The 20,943-nt window shown below is 51.0% G+C and overlaps 2 protein-coding genes across 5 annotated transcripts in view; one reads left to right on the top strand and one right to left on the bottom strand.

Moving 5' to 3' along the window:
- The window catches only part of TRUB2 (TruB pseudouridine synthase family member 2), a 14,552-nt gene extending 6,162 nt beyond the window's left edge, over positions 1–8,390 (bottom strand). The window contains exons 1-4 of the mRNA XM_017848178.1: positions 8,204–8,390; positions 7,207–7,338; positions 3,205–3,279; positions 1,229–1,359 (exon numbers count right to left, since the gene is read on the bottom strand). Coding sequence (XP_017703667.1) covers positions 1,229–1,359; positions 3,205–3,279; positions 7,207–7,338; positions 8,204–8,312 — 447 coding nt within the window. The 5' untranslated portion in view covers positions 8,313–8,390. The remainder of the gene's footprint in view (positions 1–1,228; positions 1,360–3,204; positions 3,280–7,206; positions 7,339–8,203) is intronic.
- A 13-nt stretch (positions 8,391–8,403) lies between these two features.
- Positions 8,404–20,943, top strand: COQ4 (coenzyme Q4). 4 transcript variants are annotated; one of them, XM_017848329.1, is made up of 7 exons: positions 8,412–8,847; positions 8,932–9,063; positions 11,090–11,186; positions 11,707–11,809; positions 19,024–19,153; positions 19,720–19,813; positions 20,345–20,943. In XM_017848329.1, the coding sequence occupies exons 1-7, from the start codon at positions 8,613–8,615 to the stop codon at positions 20,514–20,516; spliced, it is 963 nt and encodes a 320-aa protein (XP_017703818.1). In that variant the 5' UTR covers positions 8,412–8,612; the 3' UTR covers positions 20,517–20,943. The 4 variants fall into 4 exon arrangements, 2 of the variants coding, with proteins under 2 accessions (XP_017703819.1, XP_017703818.1); XR_001880714.1 differs by lacking the exon at positions 11,090–11,186 and having other exon boundaries at positions 8,404–8,847; positions 20,345–20,498; XR_001880715.1 differs by lacking the exons at positions 11,090–11,186; positions 19,024–19,153 and having other exon boundaries at positions 8,405–8,847.

Below are 20,943 nucleotides of genomic sequence, written 5' to 3' on the forward strand. Positions count from 1 at the left end.
GCGCCCGCCACCATGCCCGGCATTTTTTTGTATTTTTAGTAGAGACGGGGTTTCACCGTGTTAGCCAGGATGGTCTCTATCTCCTGACCTCGTGATCCGTCCGCCTCGGCCTCCCAAAGGGCTGGGATTACAGGCGTGAGCCACCACGCCCAGCCAAATTTAAAATTTTATAATTTAAAACAATTTTTTTTTTTTTGAGACAGAGTCTTGCTCTGTCGCCCAGGCTGGAGTGCAGTGGTTGGATCTCAGCTCACTGCAAGCTCCGCCTCCCGAGTTTATGCCATTCTCCTGCCTCAGCCTCCCCAGTAGCTGGGACTACAGGCACCCGCCACCACGCCCGGCTAGTTATTTGCATTTTTTAGTAGAGACGGGGTTTCACCGTGTTAGCCAGGATGGTCTTGATCTCCTGACCTCGTGATCTGGCCATCTCAGCCTCCCAAAGTGCTGGGATTACAGGCTTGAGACACTGCATCCGGCCTAAAACAATTTTTTAAATAGAGATGGAGTCTTGCTATGTTGCTCAGACTGGCCTCAAATTCCTGGGCTCAAGCAATCATCCTGCCTCAGCCTCCCAAAGTACTGGGATTACGGGTATGAGCCACCACACCTGGCCCTCATTTCCATTTTACAGATGAGGAAACTGAGAAACACAGATATTAATTAGGTAATCCACCCAAGGACACAAAGCTGTCAGAGTGGTAGAAGCTGGGGTTCAAACTGAAGTCATTTGGCTCCAGAATTTGTGCTCTTAACCACTAAAAACGTGGGCCCCATAACGTGGCACCTACGCACATACTTTGTGGTATCAGGCTCCAGAGCCCCAACCCCACCTCTGGATGGTAAGCCCCTTGTGGGCAGGATGCTGACATCTACCTCTCAGTCTTGGAACAGAATATGGAATGGCATCATGATCAAGCTCTGGTATTGGAGAGACCTAGGTTCAAATGCCAGCTCTTAAAGCCCTAACAACTACGTGACCTGGGTAAGTGACATCTCCTCTCTGAGCCTCAGTTCTCTCATCTGTGAAATGGGGCTAACAACAGATTCCACTTTACAGGGAGGCTGTGAGGCTTCCCTAAGGGAATCCACGTACAGTGCTCAGCACAGAGTGGTCGGCATACACTAACGCCAGTAGTTATTATTATCATTACAGCCCCTGCGCAGCATACGATCATTAAAAAAAATGCTTGCTGATGGCTTGGGTGCTCCCCCACAGAATTCTCTAAGCTTCAGAATCCTGCTGGTGACCCCCAGGAAAGGACCAAGGGAGAAGCAGGCTGTCCCCAGACCCTCGTACCTTGGTGAGATGAGCATCGTACATATCGGTGAGGAGCCTGCATCCATGTCCCACGCCGAGCACTGAAAAGCAGCCAGCCTCATCTCACACCTGGGACCCCCTTCCCATTCCCCTAAATATCCCCACCCCTACCCCCACCATCAGAATACTCCCTTTTCTGATGCTGCCAAAGGCAGCAGGAAGGCAAGAAGATCTTCTATAGGAGGCAAATGCGCCCCTCTGGGTATGGATCACATGCAGATTGCTAGGCCTTACCCATATGCACTGAATCTGACTCATGATTGGAGGGGGCCTAGGATCCTTGCCAAGCTCCCCAGGGGACTCTGACACCTCAAAGGAAGAGATCCCTCGCCTAGTCACACAAACCTGCACTCAAATCAGGGGCAGCTCTAAGCATAACCTGTAGCCTCTTTGAGTATCAAGTTCCCCATCAGCAAAATGGGGGTAAAAATACTGTCTGAAGGCCAGGCGCAGTGACTCACGCCTATAATCCCAGAACTTTGGGAGGCTGAGGCAGGCGGATAACCTGAGGTCAGGAGTTCAAGACAGCCTGGGCGCAACATGGTGAAACCCCCATCTCTACTAAAATACAAAAATTAGGCCGGGCCGGCGGTGGCTGCAAGCCTGTAATGGCGCCAGCAGCTTTGGGAGGCCGGAGACGGGAGCGGATCACGAGGTCAGGAGATCGAGACCATCCTAGAGGCCAACACGGTGAACCCCGTCTCTTAGCTAAAAAATACGAAAAAACTAGGCCAGGCCGCGGTGGCGGGCCGCCTGTAGTCGGCAGCTACTCGGGAGCGTGAGCAGGAGAATGGCGTGACCCGGGAGGCGGAGCTGCTAGTGAGCTGAGTCTGCCCAGTGCACCCCAGCTTGGGGTGACAGAGCGAGACTCCGTCTCAAAAAAAAAAAAAAAAATACAAAATTAGCCAGGTGTGATGCCAAGATCATGCCACTGCACTCCAGCTTGGGCAACAAGAGTGAGACTCAGTCTCAAAAAAAAAAAAAAAAATTACAGGTGGCAGGCACCTGTAATTCCACCTACTCGTGAGGCTGAGGCAGGAGAATTGCTTGAACCCAGGAGGCAGAGGTTCCAGTGAGCCGAGATCGCGCCATTGCACTCCAGCTGGGAGACAGGGTAACACTCTGTCTTGGGGAAAAAAAAAATACTGATTCCTGTGGGTGCTGTGCAGTCAGCACAGAGGAAGAGCCCAATAAACAGTGGCCACTGTGGTCACTTCCTGCCTTTCTCCCAGTCTGTTTCTCCCTCTGGCTGAGGGAGAGAATGACCCTGCATTCACTCATGGGGAGACAGAACAGGGAGAGGGGGCGTGAGATCATGTCTGCCTGCCTGTGTCTCAGGAAGCAAGACAAGGGGACTGTGACTGTCGCGGCTGGAGGATGTGGGCACCACCTGACCCTGGGGACACAGATGGCTCATGACTAGGGCTTTGTGTGTCCAGCCCCAGCCACATGCAGGCCCTGGCCATTGGGCCCAGAGTCACGCGCCTGGCTGCCCCATGATGCAATGATGGTTTTCCCTCTCCAGACCAGGGGTATTCACTGGCCACGGAACACAGAACAAGTCACCTAACTCCTACTTTGTTCTTCCATAAAATCATACAGTATCTACCTAATAAAGTTGTTGTGGTAAATAAATGTGCATAAAGGGCCTCGAACTACATCATGTGTGAGAATCACGGAATAAAAGTGGGTGACTGTGATATTAACCTATGATTACCTCTATCCACCTATCCACTCCCCAGCTGATCAGCCTTGGGGCAGGAATCAGGGCAGGAGAGGAGTGGTGGGACATGGGTGCCAGGTAAGAAGTGGACTGGGCTCCTGGTAGCTCCGGGATCTTTTCTCAAGCCTTATCACTGTATCCCCAGGCTTCTCACATCACCTACCAAGTACTCCAGAAGCCTGGGTATCCAGCCGATGTCCCATGCCAACCTTGAGATGGGTGAATGCTGGTCCACATACTGGAAAGAAACAAACAAGGTCCATTTTCTCAACTAAATGCCACCCCAGGATGGCTTTGGGCTGCATGTTGACCTCATTCTCAGAATGGAGCCTCATGGAGCCCAAACTAGCATCAGGCTAGACTCTCAGGCTTCCCTGTCATGGAATCTGGGACCCTGAACTGTATCCTCAGTGCCCTGGGATCCAAACGGCAGCCCAAGATGCCTCTTACTCTGCCTATCATCAGTCTGCCAGTGAGAGGCTCTAAGAAGACTGGCATAACACTGAAGGTCCAGAGTGTGGGCTTCCCTGCCCAGCTCTAGTGAAGAAGAGTCCCTGGAGGAAAATGGAGGCTGTGAGCTCCTTAAGGCAGAACCTGGGTGCGTCAACTCACTGGCTGCTCAGGAAAGAACTATTGAAAGAATAAATGCAGGAATGAGCTAGAAGTGTTTACACTTCTATAGATTAAGAGGAATCTAGGGGAAGGATCCAGAGTAGTTAAGGGTCTACTGAATCCAGGCCATGTTACTAAATGTCAACACTGAGCCTCAGTTTTCTCTCTTGTGAAATGAAAATAGGACCCATCTCACAGGACTGTGGTGGTATCAATGCGGATTGTACTTGGGGGAAGCTTAAAACAATGCCTAGTACAGAGTGACGACTCAATACATTATACTTCCTATTGTTACCATATAATAGAGTCAATGAATATCACAAGTCCAAGGGGTTTTAGAGGTTTCTAGTGAAACCTCTAGATTCCCTGACACATGCCTTAATCACATATAGTGACGGGGGCACATTACCAGAACCAGTTCCATTGTTGGGCAACTTTGTTCACTAAAAAAATCACTCCTGGCCAGGGGCGGTGTCTCACGCCTGTAATCCCAGCACTCTGGGAGGCCGAGACGGGCGGATCACGGGGCCAGGAGATCGAGACCATCCTGGCTAACACGGTGAAACCCCATCTCTACTAAAATACAAAAAATTAGCCAGGCATGGTGGCGGGCGCCTGTAGTCCCAGCTACTCGGGAGGCTGAGGCAGGAGAAAGGCGTGAACCCAGGAGGCAGAGCTTGCAGTGAGCTGAGATCACACCACTACACTCCAGCCTGGGTGACAGAGTGAGATTCCGTCTCAAAAAAAAAAAAATCACTCTTCTGGCTGGGCACGGTGGTTCACACCTGTAATCCCAAGCACTCTGTGAGGCCAAGGTGGGTGGATCACCTGAGGTCCGGAGTTCGAGACCAGCCTGGCTAACACGGTGAAACCCTGTCTCTACTAAAAATACAAAAAAGTAGGCAGGTGTGGAGGCAGGTGCCTGTAATCCTAGCTACTCGGGAGGCTGAGGCAGGAGAATGGCGTGAACCTGGGAGGTGGAGCTTGCAGTGAGCCGAGATCGCGCCACTGTTACTCCAGCCTGGCCTGGGTGACAGAGAGAGACTCCATCCTCAAAAAAAAAAAAAAAAAAAAAAAAAAAATCAATTCTTTCACAGAAACCCAACACCCCCACCGTTAGGACTTTCTACCTACGGGTCTCAGTCTCACCTGGTAGTCGCCAGAATGAAAAAGGGCTCAGCAAACTACAGTCCAAAAGTCAAATCCTGAAGACATGTTTTTTTGTTTTTGTTTTGTTTTTGTCTTTGTTTTGAGACGGAGTCCTCACTTTGTCACCCAGGCTGGAGTACAGTGGCGCGATCTCAACTTTACTGCAACCTCCACCTCCCCGGATTCACGCAATTCTCATGCCTCAGCCTCCCGAGTAGCTAGGATTACAGGCACCTGCCTCCACACGTCGCCTAATTTTTTGTATCTTTTTAGTAGAGATGGGGTTCACCATGTTGGCAGGCTGGTCCTTGAACCCTGCCTCAAGTGATCCACCCGCCTCAAGCCTCCCAAAGTGCTGGGATTACGGAATGAGCCACCCACCTAGCTTGTTTGTTTTTGTGGCCTATGAGTTAAGAATGGCGTTTCCATTTTTTATGGTTTCAAATAAATCAAGAGACCAGGTTGCAGGGGCCTCATGCTTATAATCACAAGTACTTTTGGACGCGCAACGGCAGGCAGATCACTTGAGCCAGGAGTTCAATACTAGCATGGGCAACATGAGAAAACCCCATCTCTACAAAAAATACAAAAATTAAGCCAGTGCATAGTGGGCCTGCGTGCCTGTAGTCCCAGCTACTCGGGAGGCTTAGGTTGGGAAGGACTGCTGAACTCAGGAGGCTCACAAGGTTTGATAGCGCAGTGTGCGCGATCTCTCCACCACAAGCACTCCAGCCTGGGTGACAGAGGTGAGAACCACTGTCCCTCTAAATAAATAGAACACTTCAGTTTGTCCCTTCGTATCCAGGGAGGTTGTTCCAGGATCCCTTGCAGATACCAACATTTGCTAGACTGTTCAAGTCCCTGATATAAAATGGCATAGTATTTGGCCATATAACCTAAGCATGTCGTCCCATACACTTTTTTTATTTTTTTTTTTTTTTTGAGACAGTTCACTCTTTCGCCCAGGCTGGAGTGCAGTGCACGATCCGTTGGCTCGCCACAACGACCACTTCCCAGTGTTCAAGTGACTCCTCGTATCTCAGCATCCTGAGTAGCTGGGATTACAGGGTGGCATGCTAGCATCGACCCAGCCCCAGCTAATTTTTTAGGTAGCAACAGGGCTTTGCCATGGTTGGCCAGGCAGGTCTTAAAAACTCCTGACCTCAAGCTGATCCACCCCACACTTGGCCTCCCAAGTGCAGGGATTACAGGAGTGAGCCACCACACCTGCCACCCCCCATTTTTTATTCTTTTTTTTTTTTTGAAGGGCACAGTCTCACTCTGTCACCCAGGCTGGAGTACAGTGGTGCATTTCAGCTCACTACAACTTCCCGCCTCTCGGGTTCATAGTGATTCTCCTGCCTCAGCTCTTCGAGTAGCTGGGATTACATGCACGCACCACCCATGCCTGGCTAATTTTTGTATCTTTTGTAGAAGTAGGGGTTTCCACATGTTGCCCAGGCTGATCTTAAACTCCTAGGCTGCAAATAATTCACCACCTCAGCTCCCAAAGTGCTGGGATTAATAAGCATGAGCCCGTGGCCTGGCCCTCCCATAATATTGTTAAATCATCTCTAGATTACTTTTTTTTTTTTTTGAGATGGAGTCTCGCTCTGTTGCCAGGCTGGCTTGCAGTGGCGTGATCTCGGCTACACTGCAAGCTCTGCTCCCGGCACTTGTTCACATCCATTGCCTGCCTCAGCCTCCCATGTAGCTGGGACTACAGGCGCCTGCTGCCACGCTCGGCTTAATTTTGTTGTATTTTTAGTAGAGACAGGGTTCACCAATGTGGGCCCAGGGATGGTCCCTATTCTCTTGACCTTGTGATCCACCCGCCTCAGCCTCCCAAGTTGCTGGGATTTTACAGCGTGAGTCCACCGCGCCCGGCTAGATTACTTATAATACCTAATATGATGCCTATGCATCACTTTGAGTGGATTCAACACCGTACTAGGTACACAGCAAATTCAAGTTTTGCTTTTTGGAACTTTGTGTTTCTTTTTTCTCCTAAATATTACTGATCTGAAGCTGGATCATGGGATGTGGACTCATGGACTCAGAGGGAATTGTACTTCGTGACACGTGACAATTACCTGAAATTCAAATATGAATGTTCATAAAGTTCTACCGGAATACAGCTAGGCTCACTCCTCTAGATACTGTCTATAGCTGTTTTGCACTACATTGGCAGAGTTGAGCAGTTGCAACAGAAACCACATGGCCTGAAAACGAAAACATTCAGTATCTGGCCCTTTCCAAGGAAGTCTGCCAATTCCTGGTCTAATACCTCACTCCTCTGTGGTCCTTCAAGGGCCTGGCACATGAGTCTGAGCACCGGGACAATGACTCTGCTCAGGGATTTCCTGGGAAGTGACACTCAGCATCCTGCTTAAATCTGCCTTACCCAGTGGATGGTTGACTAGAGAGGGTACACTGGTGGCTGTGAGGGTCAGCTCCTTCTCTTCGCTGCCTTCCATGGGGCCCAGCAAGAAGCGAACACGCTGTTTAGGGGTGGGAGGCTTCCCGGCATTGAGACCTGCACAGAGATAATATATACACACATACATACAAATATATGTACATATAAAATATTTTTTAAGAGACAGGGTCTCGTTCTGTCACCCAGGCTGGAATACAGTGGCACCATAATAGCTCACTGTAATGTCAAACTCTTGGGCTCAAGCGATCCTCCTGCCTCAGCCTTCAGAGTAGTTGGGATTACAGGCGTGCACGACGACGCCTGGCCAGGAATATCCTGTTCTGTTCAAACACCTGGACAACAGGGAAGTATGATGTAGAAGACAAAGCAGAAGCCTATGGTGCAGAGGGCAGAAGAGCAGTAGTTAAGAAACAAGCAGGCCGGGCGCGGTGGCTCAAGCCTGTAATCCCAGCACTCTGGGAGGCCGAGACGGGCGGATCACAAGGTCAGGAGATCAAGACCATCCTGGCTAACACGGTGAAACCCTGTCTCTACTAAAACTACAAAAAAACTAGCCGGGCGAGGTGGCAGGCGCCTGTAGTCCCAGCTACTCGGGAGGCTGAGGCAGGAGAATGGCGTGAGCCCGGGAAGCAGAGCTTGCAGTGAGCTGAGATCCGGCCACTGCACTCCAGCCTGGGCGACAGAGCGAGACTCCGTCACCAAAAAAAAAAAAAAAAAACAAGCGGATTAAAATAGACTCTACAACGTAGTAACGGTGTGACAAGGAACAATATTGAGTCATTTTCCCCCTCGGAAAACAGAGGAAAGTGAGGAGTAACAAAGCACAGAGAACAGACGTTTGGGAAAACGCTCTGACCAGGCGAATAGGTCACGTGATTTTGTTTTGAGGGCAGGACCAGAAGCGGAGATGGACTTTCAAGAGAACGAGAGCGGGAACGTGGGTCTGGTTCGAGGCACTGACCCTTCAGAAGTTGTAGCTCCACTGTATCCCGCAGGTGCTTCCATTTTAGCCCCGGGGGCTTATAGACCGCGAAAAGCCCGTGCAGTCGCGACAAGCCAGCAGACCCCATACTTGAAGATGACAGCACCCACTGGACCTGGACGGAAGTGCCGCAAGGCCCCGCCCCCAAATGTGGTCCTTACCGTGGGCGCCGCCATGTTCCACAACCGGAAGAGGTTCGCATTTTATAGTCTTCGGGGAAAACCGGCTGTGGAGAAGTAAATAGGACCCGGCGCTGAGCCTCAGAGTGACCGTGGTTGCGTCTCCTTTGCAGACACTTTCTGGGGCGTGGTGAAATGGCGAGAGTCTTGGATCGGTGGACGTAGACGGTAGACAGTTCGCGTGCGTTTCCTTCGCCTACTTGGCCTACATGCTTTCTGCCCGTGCAGCGATGTTCCCCCTCGAAAGGCCTTGGCAATGCTATCAGAATCGGTTTTTCAGTGATTTTGACCCCTCCAACGTTCCGTCGCCTAAGAGACTCGCGGCGTTCTCCGTGCCAGCCCATCCTCCGCGGACGCCCACTGCCATGGCGACTCTGGTGCGGCTTGTCCTGCGCCGGCTCCGCGGGCTCCGCGGGCTTCCCGGCCTCCCGCGGCTTGCGGCAGGCAAGTGGAGCCGGGTTCCGGGCGCAGGCGGGAAGGAACGTGGGGGCGCCCGGCTCCTCTGACCTCGGCCTTTTTGCCTTGCAGAAATGCCTCTCCGGGCCAGGAGCGACGGCGCCGGGCCGCTGTACTCGCACCACATCCCCACCACCCCGCTGCAGAAAGCGCTGCTGGCCGCCGGCTCCGCGGCGATGGCGCTGTATGACCCCTACCGCCACGGTAAGGCCGCCCGCGCCTCGCCCCCGTCGAGGCGGCTGGTAGCGGTTTCCTGTGGGTAACTGGACCGTAGCCTAGGTCGGGGTACCCAAACCTGGTTGCGGCTGGTAACCATTCGGAACGTTTATGAAAATGCAGATTCCAGGATCCCACCTAAACGCATTGAATCTGAATCTGCAATGGAGGGAGAAATGGGCGTGGAATCCGAACGTCTGTCTTTTTAAACTACTTGGGAGAATCTGTCATGCAGCCATATTAAGAACATCTAGACTAACTAGATGATTCATAAGTACCAGTTGATAACGGCCTACTAAAAAATCAACTCCAAGGTCAAGGACCGTGTCGGCCTCCTTCCACTGTATCTGCAGCCTTCTGGGTAGTGCTTGGCACATAGTAAATGCTCAATGAATGTTTGCTGGATGTGTGACTAGAACATCCTAGGTTTCTACAGTCTTTTTCTCATGTCTCCTAGGATTTTTGAGTTCGGGGAAGTACTGTTATTCCTACTAACAAAAACAATAGGCCAGGCCCTATTATAGTGGCTCACGCCTATAATCCCAATCCGGGAGGGGGGGCCCGAAGCGGGCAGATGGCTTGAACTGAGGAGTTTGAGACCAACCTGGGCAACACGGCGAATCCCCATCTCTACAAAAAAAATACAAGAATTAATTGGGCCTGGTTGCATGAGGCTTTATTCCCAGGCTGAGATGGGAGGATCATTTGAGCAGGGGAGTTGTAGTGAGCTGTGATTTGCGTCATTGCACTCCAGCCTGGGCGACAGAGCGAGACCCTGTCTTAAAGAAAACACTGTATCTCCATGTCGCCACTAGTTTTTTGTTTGTTTTGAGACACGGTATTGCTCTATGGCCCACGCTGGAGTGCAGTGGCGCAATCTCAGCTCTATGCAACTTCCACCTCCCAGGTTCAAGCGATTATTGTGCCTCAGCCTCCCGAGTACTGGGATTACAGGCCTGTGCCACCTGGCTAATTTTTGTATTTTTAGTAGAGACAGGATTTCGCCGTGTTGCCTAGTCTGGTCTCAAACTCCTGACCTCAGGTGATCCTCCCGCCTCAGCCTCCCAAAGTGCTGGGATTACAGGCATAAGCCACCACACCTGGCCAAGGCCAGATAATTTTTTAATTTTTTTTGTAGAGACAGCATCTTGCCATGTTGCCTAGGCTGGTCTGAAACTCTTAGCCTCAAGTGATCCTCCTGCCTCAGCACCCCAGTATTGAGATTACAGTTGTCAGCCACTACACTTGGCTACTAAGTATTATATATGCATGATTTTCATGGTTTCTCACATTAACCAGCTAAGAAAGGTGTTGTCTGCACTTCACAAATTAGGACACTGAGGCTGAAAAATGTGAAGCGGGCCAGGCGTGGTGGCTCACACCTGTAATCTCAGCAGTTTGGGAATCCAAGGTGGGCCAGGCGTGGTGGCTCACACCTGTAATCTCAGCAATTTGGGAATCCAAGGTGGGAGGATCACTTGAGGCCAAAGTTCAAGACCAGCCTGGGCAACATAGCAAGACCTCATCTCTACAGAAAATTTTAAAAAGTAGCTGCACGCCTGTAGTCCTAGCAGTGAGCTATGATCACACCACTTCACTCCAGCCTGGGCAACAGAGCAAGACCCTGTCTGAAAAAAACAAAACAGAAACGTGAAGCAATTTGCACTAGGTCACCTAGATAGTGAACACACCTGGGCTGTAGCCCAGCATCTCTGATGCCTAAGCCTCTACCAATCAATGGAGACATTATATTGTATTGTGAAAAGTGATTTATAAAATCTTTAGAACGTTGTGCCAACCAGAGCTGTCCCGCCCCAGTAGATTAAGAACTGTAGATAGGTATACTGATCCCTTGTTGTGCACTGGGTAATTTGCTAAGTGTTTAGCCTGAATCCTTATAACAAAAAGCTAGATATTATCCCTAATTTGTCCTGTAGGAAACAAAGGCTCAGACCAGGTCAGGTAACTTACCTAAGATGACATCCCCCATTTTTGCCCGTTTCTGTCCTTTCAGACATGGTCGCAGTTCTAGGGGAGACCACAGGACACCGCACCCTGAAGGTCCTCAGGGACCAGATGAGGAGGGATCCAGAGGGTGCCCAGATCCTGCAGTAGGTCCCAGCTCTGCCTGGGGGTCTGGGGGCAATCTCTAGGTATTCTGACGTCTCTAGAATCACATTGTATTTGTTCTGTTCTGCTAGGGAGCTCTTGATAGGCTGGCCACATATGGTTGCACAGGCTGGGCACTGCCCAGTTCCAGGGCTGTCATTTACATACATGTGTATACACTGTGATGACCTCAGAGTTGTGCAATGTGATAGCCTTGGCCCAGTTTCAGCCACAGGGCTCTGTGCCTTCATTAAGTCACCATAACATGCTGGCTTTACCCTTTCCTTGCAGTACCTTTTGCAAGTACTCTGGTCACATTCGAGGACTGTCTTCCTGCCGAGATTGTGCCCCTGCCCATATCCTAAGTCTCTGACACTAGCCTGGCCAGTTGTAGGTGCTCCATTAAGGCTTGTGGTGGCCACATTACTCCTCTGTACATTCTCCCGCCCCTCAGCTCACTGTAGTTGGATCGTTCACCTACGTTTGCCCACACCCTCCCAATGCCCAAGTCTTGCCTTTCAGGGAGCGTCCCCGGATATCGACGTCCACCCTCGACCTGGGCAAGCTCCAAAGCCTGCCAGAAGGCTCCCTGGGTCGCGAGTATCTCCGTTTCCTGGATGTGAATGTGAGTTTTCAGCTTCCATGTACCTGGCAGTCACCAGACAGGACAGAGGAATAGCACAGGCATGACACCCTGAGGAAAGAGGAGCCCTGAGCTGCCGCCATCGGCAGGAGTGCTCTTCAGGCTCATGCCAAGCCTTTGTCATTTTCTATAGGATAGGCAAATGGGTGGGAACATGCCTCCAAATGGTAATACTGGCCAGTGTTCATTAACCTCCCACTGCATGCCTGATGCCAGCCTCACCCGTGATCTTGTGAATCCCCCCCACAACCCTGTCAAGTATGTTCTGTTATTATCCTCTTTTAGTAGATGAGGAAACAGAGGCTCAGAGCAGTGAAGCACCTTGCTAATTTCACATAACCAGTATTAATGGAGAGAGTAATCAACCCCAGGTCATGCTCTTCACTGCTGTACTGTGTCCCCTTATTCTAGGGACATTGCTTTCCCTACGGTATGGCAGGTGTGGCACTCTCCAGCCCCAGGCAGGGAGGACAAGGAGAGGGGGGAAGGGGGCATCCTGACTATTGGCAAGCTCACTGAGCCTCTGCCATGTGCCATCCTTTTTTTTTTTTTTTGAGGCGGAGTCTCGCTCTGTCGCCCAGACTGGAGTGCAGTGGCCGGATCTCAGCTCACTGCAAGCTCCGCCTCCCGGGTTTACGCCATTCTCCTGCCTCAGCCTCCCGAGTAGCTGGGACTACAGGCGCCCGCCACCTCGCCGGGCTAGTTTTTTGTATTTTTTAGTAGAGACGGGGTTTCACCGTGTTCGCCAGGATGGTCTCGATCTCCTGACCTCGTGATCCGCCCGTCTCGGCCTCCCAAAGTGCTGGGAGCCACCGCGCCCGGCTTTTTTTTTTTTTGAGACAGGGTCCCACTCTGCCACCCAGGCTGGAGTGCAGTGGTGCAATCTTGGCTCACTGCAACTCTGCTTCCTGGTTTCAAGTGATTCGTGATTCTCCTGCCTCAACGACTCCCATGTAGCTGAGACTACAGGTGCACACCACAACGCCCGGCTAATTTTTGTATTTTTGATAGAGATGGGGTTCTGCCATATTAACCAGGCTGGTCTTAAACTTCTGACCTCAAGTGATCACCTGCCTCAGCCTCCCAAAGTGCTGAGACTACAGGTGTGAGCCACCGTGCCCAGCCCATCCATTGTTTTGTGTACTGGGGATATAATGGTGAACTAGACAGCCAAGTTCCCTGCCCTCATTTCTATTCTACTTGGAGAGGTAGACAATAAAATAGTTTTAAAAAATTTTCAGGGAGGGCGTGGTGGCTCACACCTGTAATCCCAGCACTTTGGGAGGCTGAGGTGGGAGGATCACCTGAGGTCAGGAGTTTGAGACCAGCCTGACCAACATGGTGGAACCCTTTCTCTACTAAAAATAACAAAAATTAGCCGGGTGAGGTGGTGTGCACCTGTAATCCCAGCTACTTGGGAGGCTGAGGCAGGAGAATTGATTGAGCCCGGGAGGCATAGGTTGCAGTGAGCTGAGATCATGCCACTGCACTCCAGCCTGGGTGACAGAGTGAGACTCTGTCTCCAACCAAACAAAACAAAAAAATTCATATAAAAATACAGGTAAAATGTTTCAAGTAATTAGAATATTCTGGCACTGGTCCTTGCATGTTGGATCATGCCTGTAATCATAATACTTTGGGGGGCTGAAGTGGGTGGATCACTTGAGCCCAGGAGTTTGAGACCAGCCTGGGCGACATGTTGAACCCTGTCTCTGCAAAAAATGTAAAATTTAGCCGGGCATGGTGATGTATACCCATATAGTCCCAGCTACCTGGGAGGGAGTTTAAGGCAGGAGGACCGGTTGAGCCCAGGAGTTCAAGGGTGGTGAGCCGTAATCACGCAACTGTACTCCAGCTTGGGCAACAGAGCAAGACCCTGTCTCAAAAATTTAAAAAAGTATACCAGCACTATTGTCGGCAGTTGGGATACAGTGGACAAAACCAGCAAAAAGCCTGCCTTCGTGGAACTTATGTTCTAGCAGTTATGAAGAGAACAAGTTAGCGTGATAGAAGACAACTTTGGTGTTGGGAAGGGTACAGCCACTTCTGATGGGGTGGTCAGAGCCAGCTCCTCTGAGGAGACTTGGAAGGTAAGGAGGAGCCAACCGTGTGGAGAGCTGAGGAACAGCATTCTGAGTAGAGGCAGTGGCAAGGGCAGAGGCCCCATGTGTTTAGGAAAAGGAAGGTTGACCAGTGTGGCCACAGAGGAGTGAGTGGCAGGGAGACAGTGAGTGGGCTGGAAGGGAAGCCCCAGCTGGGACCTGCAGGCCACCAGAAGAAGGAGTCTGTATTTTGTAATAGGAGCAGTAGGTAAATTGTGGAAGGTTTTGAGCAGGGTAGTAAAGTGACCTGATTTGTAAAGGACCTTAGAATCCTGATGGCTCATCTTCCCTGTCCCTGTCCCATCTTCCCTCCCTCCTCCAACACAGACACATCCCATCAAGGCACCCCTGCCAAATGGCTATCCAGCCTGGCTGCCAGAGCCAGCCAGGCTGGAGGAGTTGAGGGGTCTCCAAAGGTTGTCCTAGAACAGTTTCTCAGCCTGGGCAGTGTTAATGTTTGGGCTGGATCACTCTTTGTTGTGGGGGCGGTCCTGAGCCTGATAGGATGTTTAATGGTGGCTTCTACCCACTGGGTGCCAGGAGCACCCCCTCCCTGGCAAGTTGTGACAACCACAGATGTCTCCAGAGATTATAGGTGTCCCCTAGTGGGCAGTTGAGAACCACTGCTCTAAATGGCTATTGTCCCTGAGACGATGTTCTGTTCCTCACAGTCTCCTGCACAGCTACCTTGACAGGGCGATCACCTGCCCTATTTTAAACCATCTCTCAGATTTCACCAGGATGCAAGTCATCTCATCAGTGGGAAACTCACCAGGGTGACCTGCCTCAAGTGCCACACAGGGAGGGAAGTCTTCTGAATTTCCCCATCTTTAGCCCTGTTGCTGTGGAGGGGAGGGGGTAGCAGGGATGGGACTGCCAGGACACCTTGCTCAGCCACAACCCCACTTGTGACGGCGCTGGTGATTGTGACACTTGTAGAGCAAGGAAATCAGCAGCTCATGGAATGTGAAGGAGTACCTTTGTCCCCGCAGAGATTTAGATAAAGGTTCAAGGTGAGGCTACCCTCCCCTCCCTGAGGCTGACTTTGGTGAGAGGTATAGTCATCTTGTAGTATCAAGACTATAGGCATGGGCTTGAGAATTAGGAGGAGCATGAATGAGAATCCTGGCTCACTTCCCAGCTTTACAAGCCTGGATAAATCCTTTGACCTTGCTGAGTCTCAGATTCCTCATCAGAAGTAAGAGGACCTCACATACATCTTCCAGGGCACTTACTGGCTTTAGTAATGGATGTTAAGGCCACTGGCTTTGGAATCCTACAGACTTTGTTTCAAATGCTGACTCAGCCACTTTACTGGCTGTGTGATCTTGGGCAAATTACTTTTATCTCTCTGAGCCTTGCTTTCCTTTTTTTTTTCCTTTTTTTTTTTTTGAGACTCACTCTGTCACCCAGGCTGGAGGGCTGTGTCACAATCTTGGCTCACTGCAACCTCCACCTCCTGGCAATTCTGCCTCAGCCTCCCGAGTAGCTGGGACTACAGGCGTGCACCACCACGCCTGGCTAATTTTTGTATTTTTAATATAGGCGGGAGTTCGCCATATTGGCCAGGCTGGTCTCGAACTCCTGACCTCAAGGGATCTGCTGGCCTTCGCCTCCCAAAGTGTTGGGATTACAGACATGAGCCACCATGCCCGGCCCTTGTTTTCTTTATCTATATCTGCGGTAATAACAGTATTTACCTCCAAGATTGCAAGGATGAAATACGATAATATCTGTAAAGGACACCCTAGGTGCCAGCACCTGGTGGATACTCTATGATCACCTTCAGCTTCACACAACAGGCTAAAGCCATTCTTTGGGAACAGGAAGACCAGGTTGTTCTCACTCTGTATGGGTGCTACTGAGTACTCAGAGGCAGTGGGCAGGTAAGAGGAGGAGAGTTCTGGGGTCAGAAAAGTGCCCAGGACTGGCCTTTTATTCATATGTTCAAGAGATGTTCATTCATCCAGGCCCTGGATCAGGCTACTGGAGGTAAAAGAATAAGCAAAACAGAGCCAGTCCTGCCCGTGTGTAGCAGACAGGCTGTTTTGATACTGTCAATAAAAATAAAATGTGAGTGGCCGGGTGTGGTGGGGCACGCCTGTAATCCCAGTGCTTCAGGAGGCCAAGGCAGGTGGATCACAAGGTCAGGAGTTTGAGACCAGCCTGACCCAACATGGTGAAACCCCATCTCTACTAAAAAAAAAAAAAAAAAAAAAAAAAAAAAAAATTAGCTGGGCGTGGTGGCACGTGCCTGTAATCCCAGCTACTCAGGAGGCTGAGGCAGAAGAATTGCTTGAATCCGAGAGGAGGAGGAGGAGGAGGTTGCAGTGAGCTGAGATTGCACCACAGCACTCCAACCTGGGCAACAGAGCGAGACTCTGTCTCAGAAAACAAACAAACAAAAAAATAGGCCGGTGGCTTACGCCTGTAATCCCAGCACTTTGGGAGGCCGAGGCGGGCGGATCACGAGGTCAAGAGATTGAGACCACCCTGGCTAACATGGTGAAACCCCGTCTCTACTAAAAAATACAAAAAATTAGCCGGGCGTGGTGGCAGGCGCCTGTAGTCCCAGCTGCTTGGGAGGCTGAGACAGGAGAATAGCGTGAACCTGGGAAGCGGAGCTTGCAGTGAGCCAAGATCGCGCCACTGTACTCCAGCCTGGGCGATAGAGCGAGACTAAATAAATAAATGTGAGNGGGTGTGGTGGGGCACGCCTGTAATCCCAGTGCTTCAGGAGGCCAAGGCAGGTGGATCACAAGGTCAGGAGTTTGAGACCAGCCTGACCCAACATGGTGAAACCCCATCTCTACTAAAAAAAAAAAAAAAAATTAGCTGGGCGTGGTGGCACGTGCCTGTAATCCCAGCTACTCAGGAGGCTGAGGCAGAAGAATTGCTTGAATCCGAGAGGAGGAGGAGGAGGAGGTTGCAGTGAGCTGAGATTGCACCACAGCACTCCAACCTGGGCAACAGAGCGAGACTCTGTCTCAGAAAACAAACAAACAAAAAAATAGGCCGGTGGCTTACGCCTGTAATCCCAGCACTTTGGGAGGCCGAGGCGGGCGGATCACGAGGTCAAGAGATTGAGACCACCCTGGCTAACATGGTGAAACCCCGTCTCTACTAAAAAATACAAAAAATTAGCCGGGCGTGGTGGCAGGCGCCTGTAGTCCCAGCTGCTTGGGAGGCTGAGACAGGAGAATAGCGTGAACCTGGGAAGCGGAGCTTGCAGTGAGCCAAGATCGCGCCACTGTACTCCAGCCTGGGCGATAGAGCGAGACTAAATAAATAAATGTGAGCACGTAGGTAATGCTTAATTTTCTGCCAGCTACTTTAATAGCAAAAAGAAATTAATTTTTTTGCTACTAAAATTAAATTTTGCTATTAAAATTAAGGTGGAATTAATTTTTTGTTTGTTTGTTTTTTTGAGATGGAGTCTCACTCTGTTGCCCAGGCTGGAGTGCAGTGGAGCCATCTCGGCTCACTGCAACCTCCGCCTTCTGGGATCAAGCAATTTTCCTGTCTCAGCCTCCCAAGTAGCTGGGATTACAGGTGCCCGCCCCCATACCTGGCTAATTTTTGTATTTTTAGTAGAGATGGGGTTTCACCATATTGGTCAGGCTGGCCTTGAACTCCTCAGGTGATCTGCCCGCCTTGGCCTCCCAAAATGCTGGGATTATAACCGTGAGCCACCGTCCCTGGCTAGAATTGATTTTATTTATTTATTTTTTGTTTTGTTTTTGTTTTTGTTTTGTTTTGAGACGGAGTCTTGCTCTGCCACCCAGGCTGGAGTGCAGTGGCAGGATCTCAGCTCACTGCAAGCTCTGCCTCCCGGGTTTACGCCATTCTCCTGCCTCAGCCTCCCGAGTAGCTGGGACTACAGGCGCCCGCCTCGTCGCCTGGCTAGTTTTTTGTATTTTAAGTAGAGACAGGGTTTCACTGTATTAGCCAGGATGGTCTCGATCTCCTGACCTCGTGATCTGCCCGTCTCGGCCTCCCAAAGTGCTGGGATTATAGGCTTGAGCCACCGCGCCCGGCCTAGAATTGATTTTAAATATGCATCTTGTTTAGCCTGATATATCCAAAGTATTATTTCAACAAGTAATCAATATTTTTAAATTATTGAGATGTGTACATTTTTTTCATACTAAGTATTTGAAGTCTTGTGTGTATTTTATATATTCAGCACATCTCACTTGGACACATGTGGCAAGCGGCTGCTATACTGGACAGTGCAAGTCTAGGAGACATTAATACTCACATGCACTAAACATCAAGGTACAATTATTCTGAGTGCCACTAAGAGGTGAATGATGCTTCCAGAGACCATAACATGAACCCACTTGGTCTGTAGGTTAGGGGCGGCCTCTCTGTGTTTGGGGGAAGGGATGGGGGACAGGGGACACTTAACCCAAGTCATGAAGGATAAGTAGGAGTTATCACAGTGAAGATAGGTGTAGTGGGAGAGAGCACCCCAAGCTGGGAGCAGCTTGTGCTAGGATCAGGGTTTTTGGGGCTTCATTTTTTATTTTTAGAGACAATGTCTTGCTTGAGTGCAGTGGTATAGTCATAGCTCCCTGTAACCTCAAACTCCTGGGCTCAAACAATTTTCCTGTCCCAGCCTTCTGAGTAGCTGGGACTATAGGCACACACCACCACACCCAACTTAATTTTTTTTTTTTTTTTTCGAGACAGAGTCTCTGTCACCCAGCCTGGAGTGTGCAGTGGTGCAATCTCGGCTCACTACAACCTCCACCTCCTAGGTTCAAGTGACTTTCCTGTCTTAGCCTCCCAAGTAGCTGGGACTATGGGTGTACACCACCACACCCAGCTAATTTTTGTATTTTTTCGTAGAGACAGAGTTTCACTGTATTGGTCAGGTTGGTCTTGAACTCCTGATGTCAGGTGATGTGCCCACCTTAGCCTCCCAAAGTGCTGGGATTTACAGGCATGAGCCTCGGCCCCTGGCTAGTCGCCAGAGTTGTCTAGTAGGGTATGAGTTTGGTGAGAGTTGTGACAGTGTCAGAGACAGACTGGCAAATCGGGCCCTGAGAACCATCAGGAAGGGTTCTAGGGGGTGCTTATGGTTGTCAGAGGGTCTCCCCAGACACCCGAGCACCCACCCGCTTCGTGGATGATGAGGAGCTAGCGTATGTGATGCAGCGATACCGGGAGGTGCACGACATGCTTCACACCTTGCTGGGGATGCCCACCAACATCCTGGGTGAGTGCCCCCAACCCTGACAGCCTGTCTCCCTGGGGTGGCTTCAGGGCCAGGGCAGGGCTTGCCTATCTCCACCACCCTCTGCATCACCTGGCTTGGTGCCTCAATTTCTGTTTTACCTGAACATCTTAGTAGCATCTTTGCCACATGTCCCCCTTTTCCCTCCCACTGTCCCTCAGGGCTCCTGCACTAATGTAGCAGCAGCCCATCTTCAAGACTCCTGGTGTCTTTTGGGCTTTAGCTGCTTCCCTGCTCTGAAACCTCAGTAGCTCCCTAAGGCCTGCAGGAACCATCCTGGAATGTTTAGCCTGGCTTATGGGGTCATGGGATCCTCTGCGTCTTGACCCCAGGCTTCCTTTCCATCCCTTATTCCCTTCTGTTCACTCTTGGGCCCTCTCCCATACTCCAAGCCAAGTGCCCCAGGGCCCAGCACAGGCCAGGACTGGGCACAGCTGACCCTGGTAGAGATTAAGGAGGAACAGTTGCCTCTCTTTGCCCCGCTGTGAACACCACTGGCCTCTCCTTCAGATAGCTTGTTCACTTCCCAACCCATCCCTCACCCCCAGGGGAGATCGTGGTGAAATGGTTTGAGGCTGTCCAGACTGGCCTGCCCATGTGCATCCTGGGTGCTCTCTTTGGACCGATCCAACTCAGTGCTCAGTAAGTTTTCAAGTGGCGGCTGGGTCGGGGTTGAGGGTGGTGTCAGGACAAAACTCAGAGGGACCAGGGCTCCTAGAAGTAGGAAGAGCGCACAGGCGCCTGCACAGCCCCTTCCAGTTCTCCGGGAAGGAAGGGTAGAAAGAATGGAGCAGAGATGTGAAACTGGCCTGGGGCAAGGGTCTTCAGGTGAGCAAATAAAGCCTATAAGTTTCACAGGACTCTGGGGTCTCTTGGGCCAGGCCTAAGTGCATGGTCAGAATGACGAGCGTCAGTGGGAAGGCAAGTTGGTGTTAGATTCTGGAGTGAGGGAGCCATGATTTAAACCTGAGCTTCAACATGTTCAAGACGTGTGGCTTTGGGTTTGAGATTCCACCTCACTGAGCTCTGTTGCCTCATCTGAAAAGCAGGGATAATAACTACCTCCTTCCAAGGTCTTTGTGAGGATAAACTGAGAAAATGCACAAGTGCTGAGCAGTCAAGTGCCTGGTCCCCAGGGACTTGATGTTTTCTTTTTCCTCTGCTGTCCCACAGGAGCCTGCAAGTGCTGGTCTCGGAGTTGATCCCATGGGCCGTTCAGAATGGGCGCACAGCTCCATGTGTCCTCAACCTGTACTATGAGCGGCGCTGGGAGCAGTCCCTGAGGGCTCTACGGGAGGAGCTGGGCATTACGGCACCACCCGTGCATATCCAGGGCTTGGCCTGAGTTCCTGAGCCAGCAGGGCCTGGCCTACCTCCCCCATCTACTGCTTCCTTTGGGGGCAGAGGGCTCCCTTGACTACCTTTGTTCCTCTTCTTTGAACACTGACCCTTGGACAACATTTATCATAATTTGTCATAGCCACTGCTGAGTGGCCTTGAGGACGAACCCTGCAGGGAGCAAGCAGTACAGTGGCACTCCCAGGGGGACCAGCAGCTGTCCAAGGAGAACCATGCGTGAACAGTATCAGTGGTCTGGGCTCATGCTGGGATGTCACAGCACTCCTGTTGCGACTCCTTCCAACCAGCCAGGTTTGCTGGGGTCCAGGCTGGGTGTCCTCACAGGAGTGAGTGCTACACCCAATTCCAAAAGCCCGAGAAGAGAGAAGCGGAGGGGGAGGCGAGTGTGTGAATAAAGGCTCCCATCAGGTCAA

Source organism: Rhinopithecus bieti, unplaced genomic scaffold, assembly GCF_001698545.2.
Source record: "Rhinopithecus bieti isolate Rb0 unplaced genomic scaffold, ASM169854v2 scaffold_29388, whole genome shotgun sequence".
NCBI lineage: Eukaryota > Metazoa > Chordata > Mammalia > Primates > Cercopithecidae > Rhinopithecus > Rhinopithecus bieti.

What these genes read in the sequence shown, in the direction of transcription:
- COQ4 (XM_017848329.1), top strand. Translation starts at nt 8,613, where the DNA reads ATGCTTTCTGCCCGTGCAGCGATGTTCCCCCTCGAAAGGCCTTGGCAA. An exon ending in GATGCCCACCAACATCCTGG is followed by an intron (nt 19,154 to 19,719) that starts GTGAGTGCCCCC and finishes CCTCACCCCCAG; the next exon opens with GGGAGATCGTGGTGAAATGG. An exon ending in CCGATCCAACTCAGTGCTCA is followed by an intron (nt 19,814 to 20,344) that starts GTAAGTTTTCAA and finishes GCTGTCCCACAG; the next exon opens with GAGCCTGCAAGTGCTGGTCT.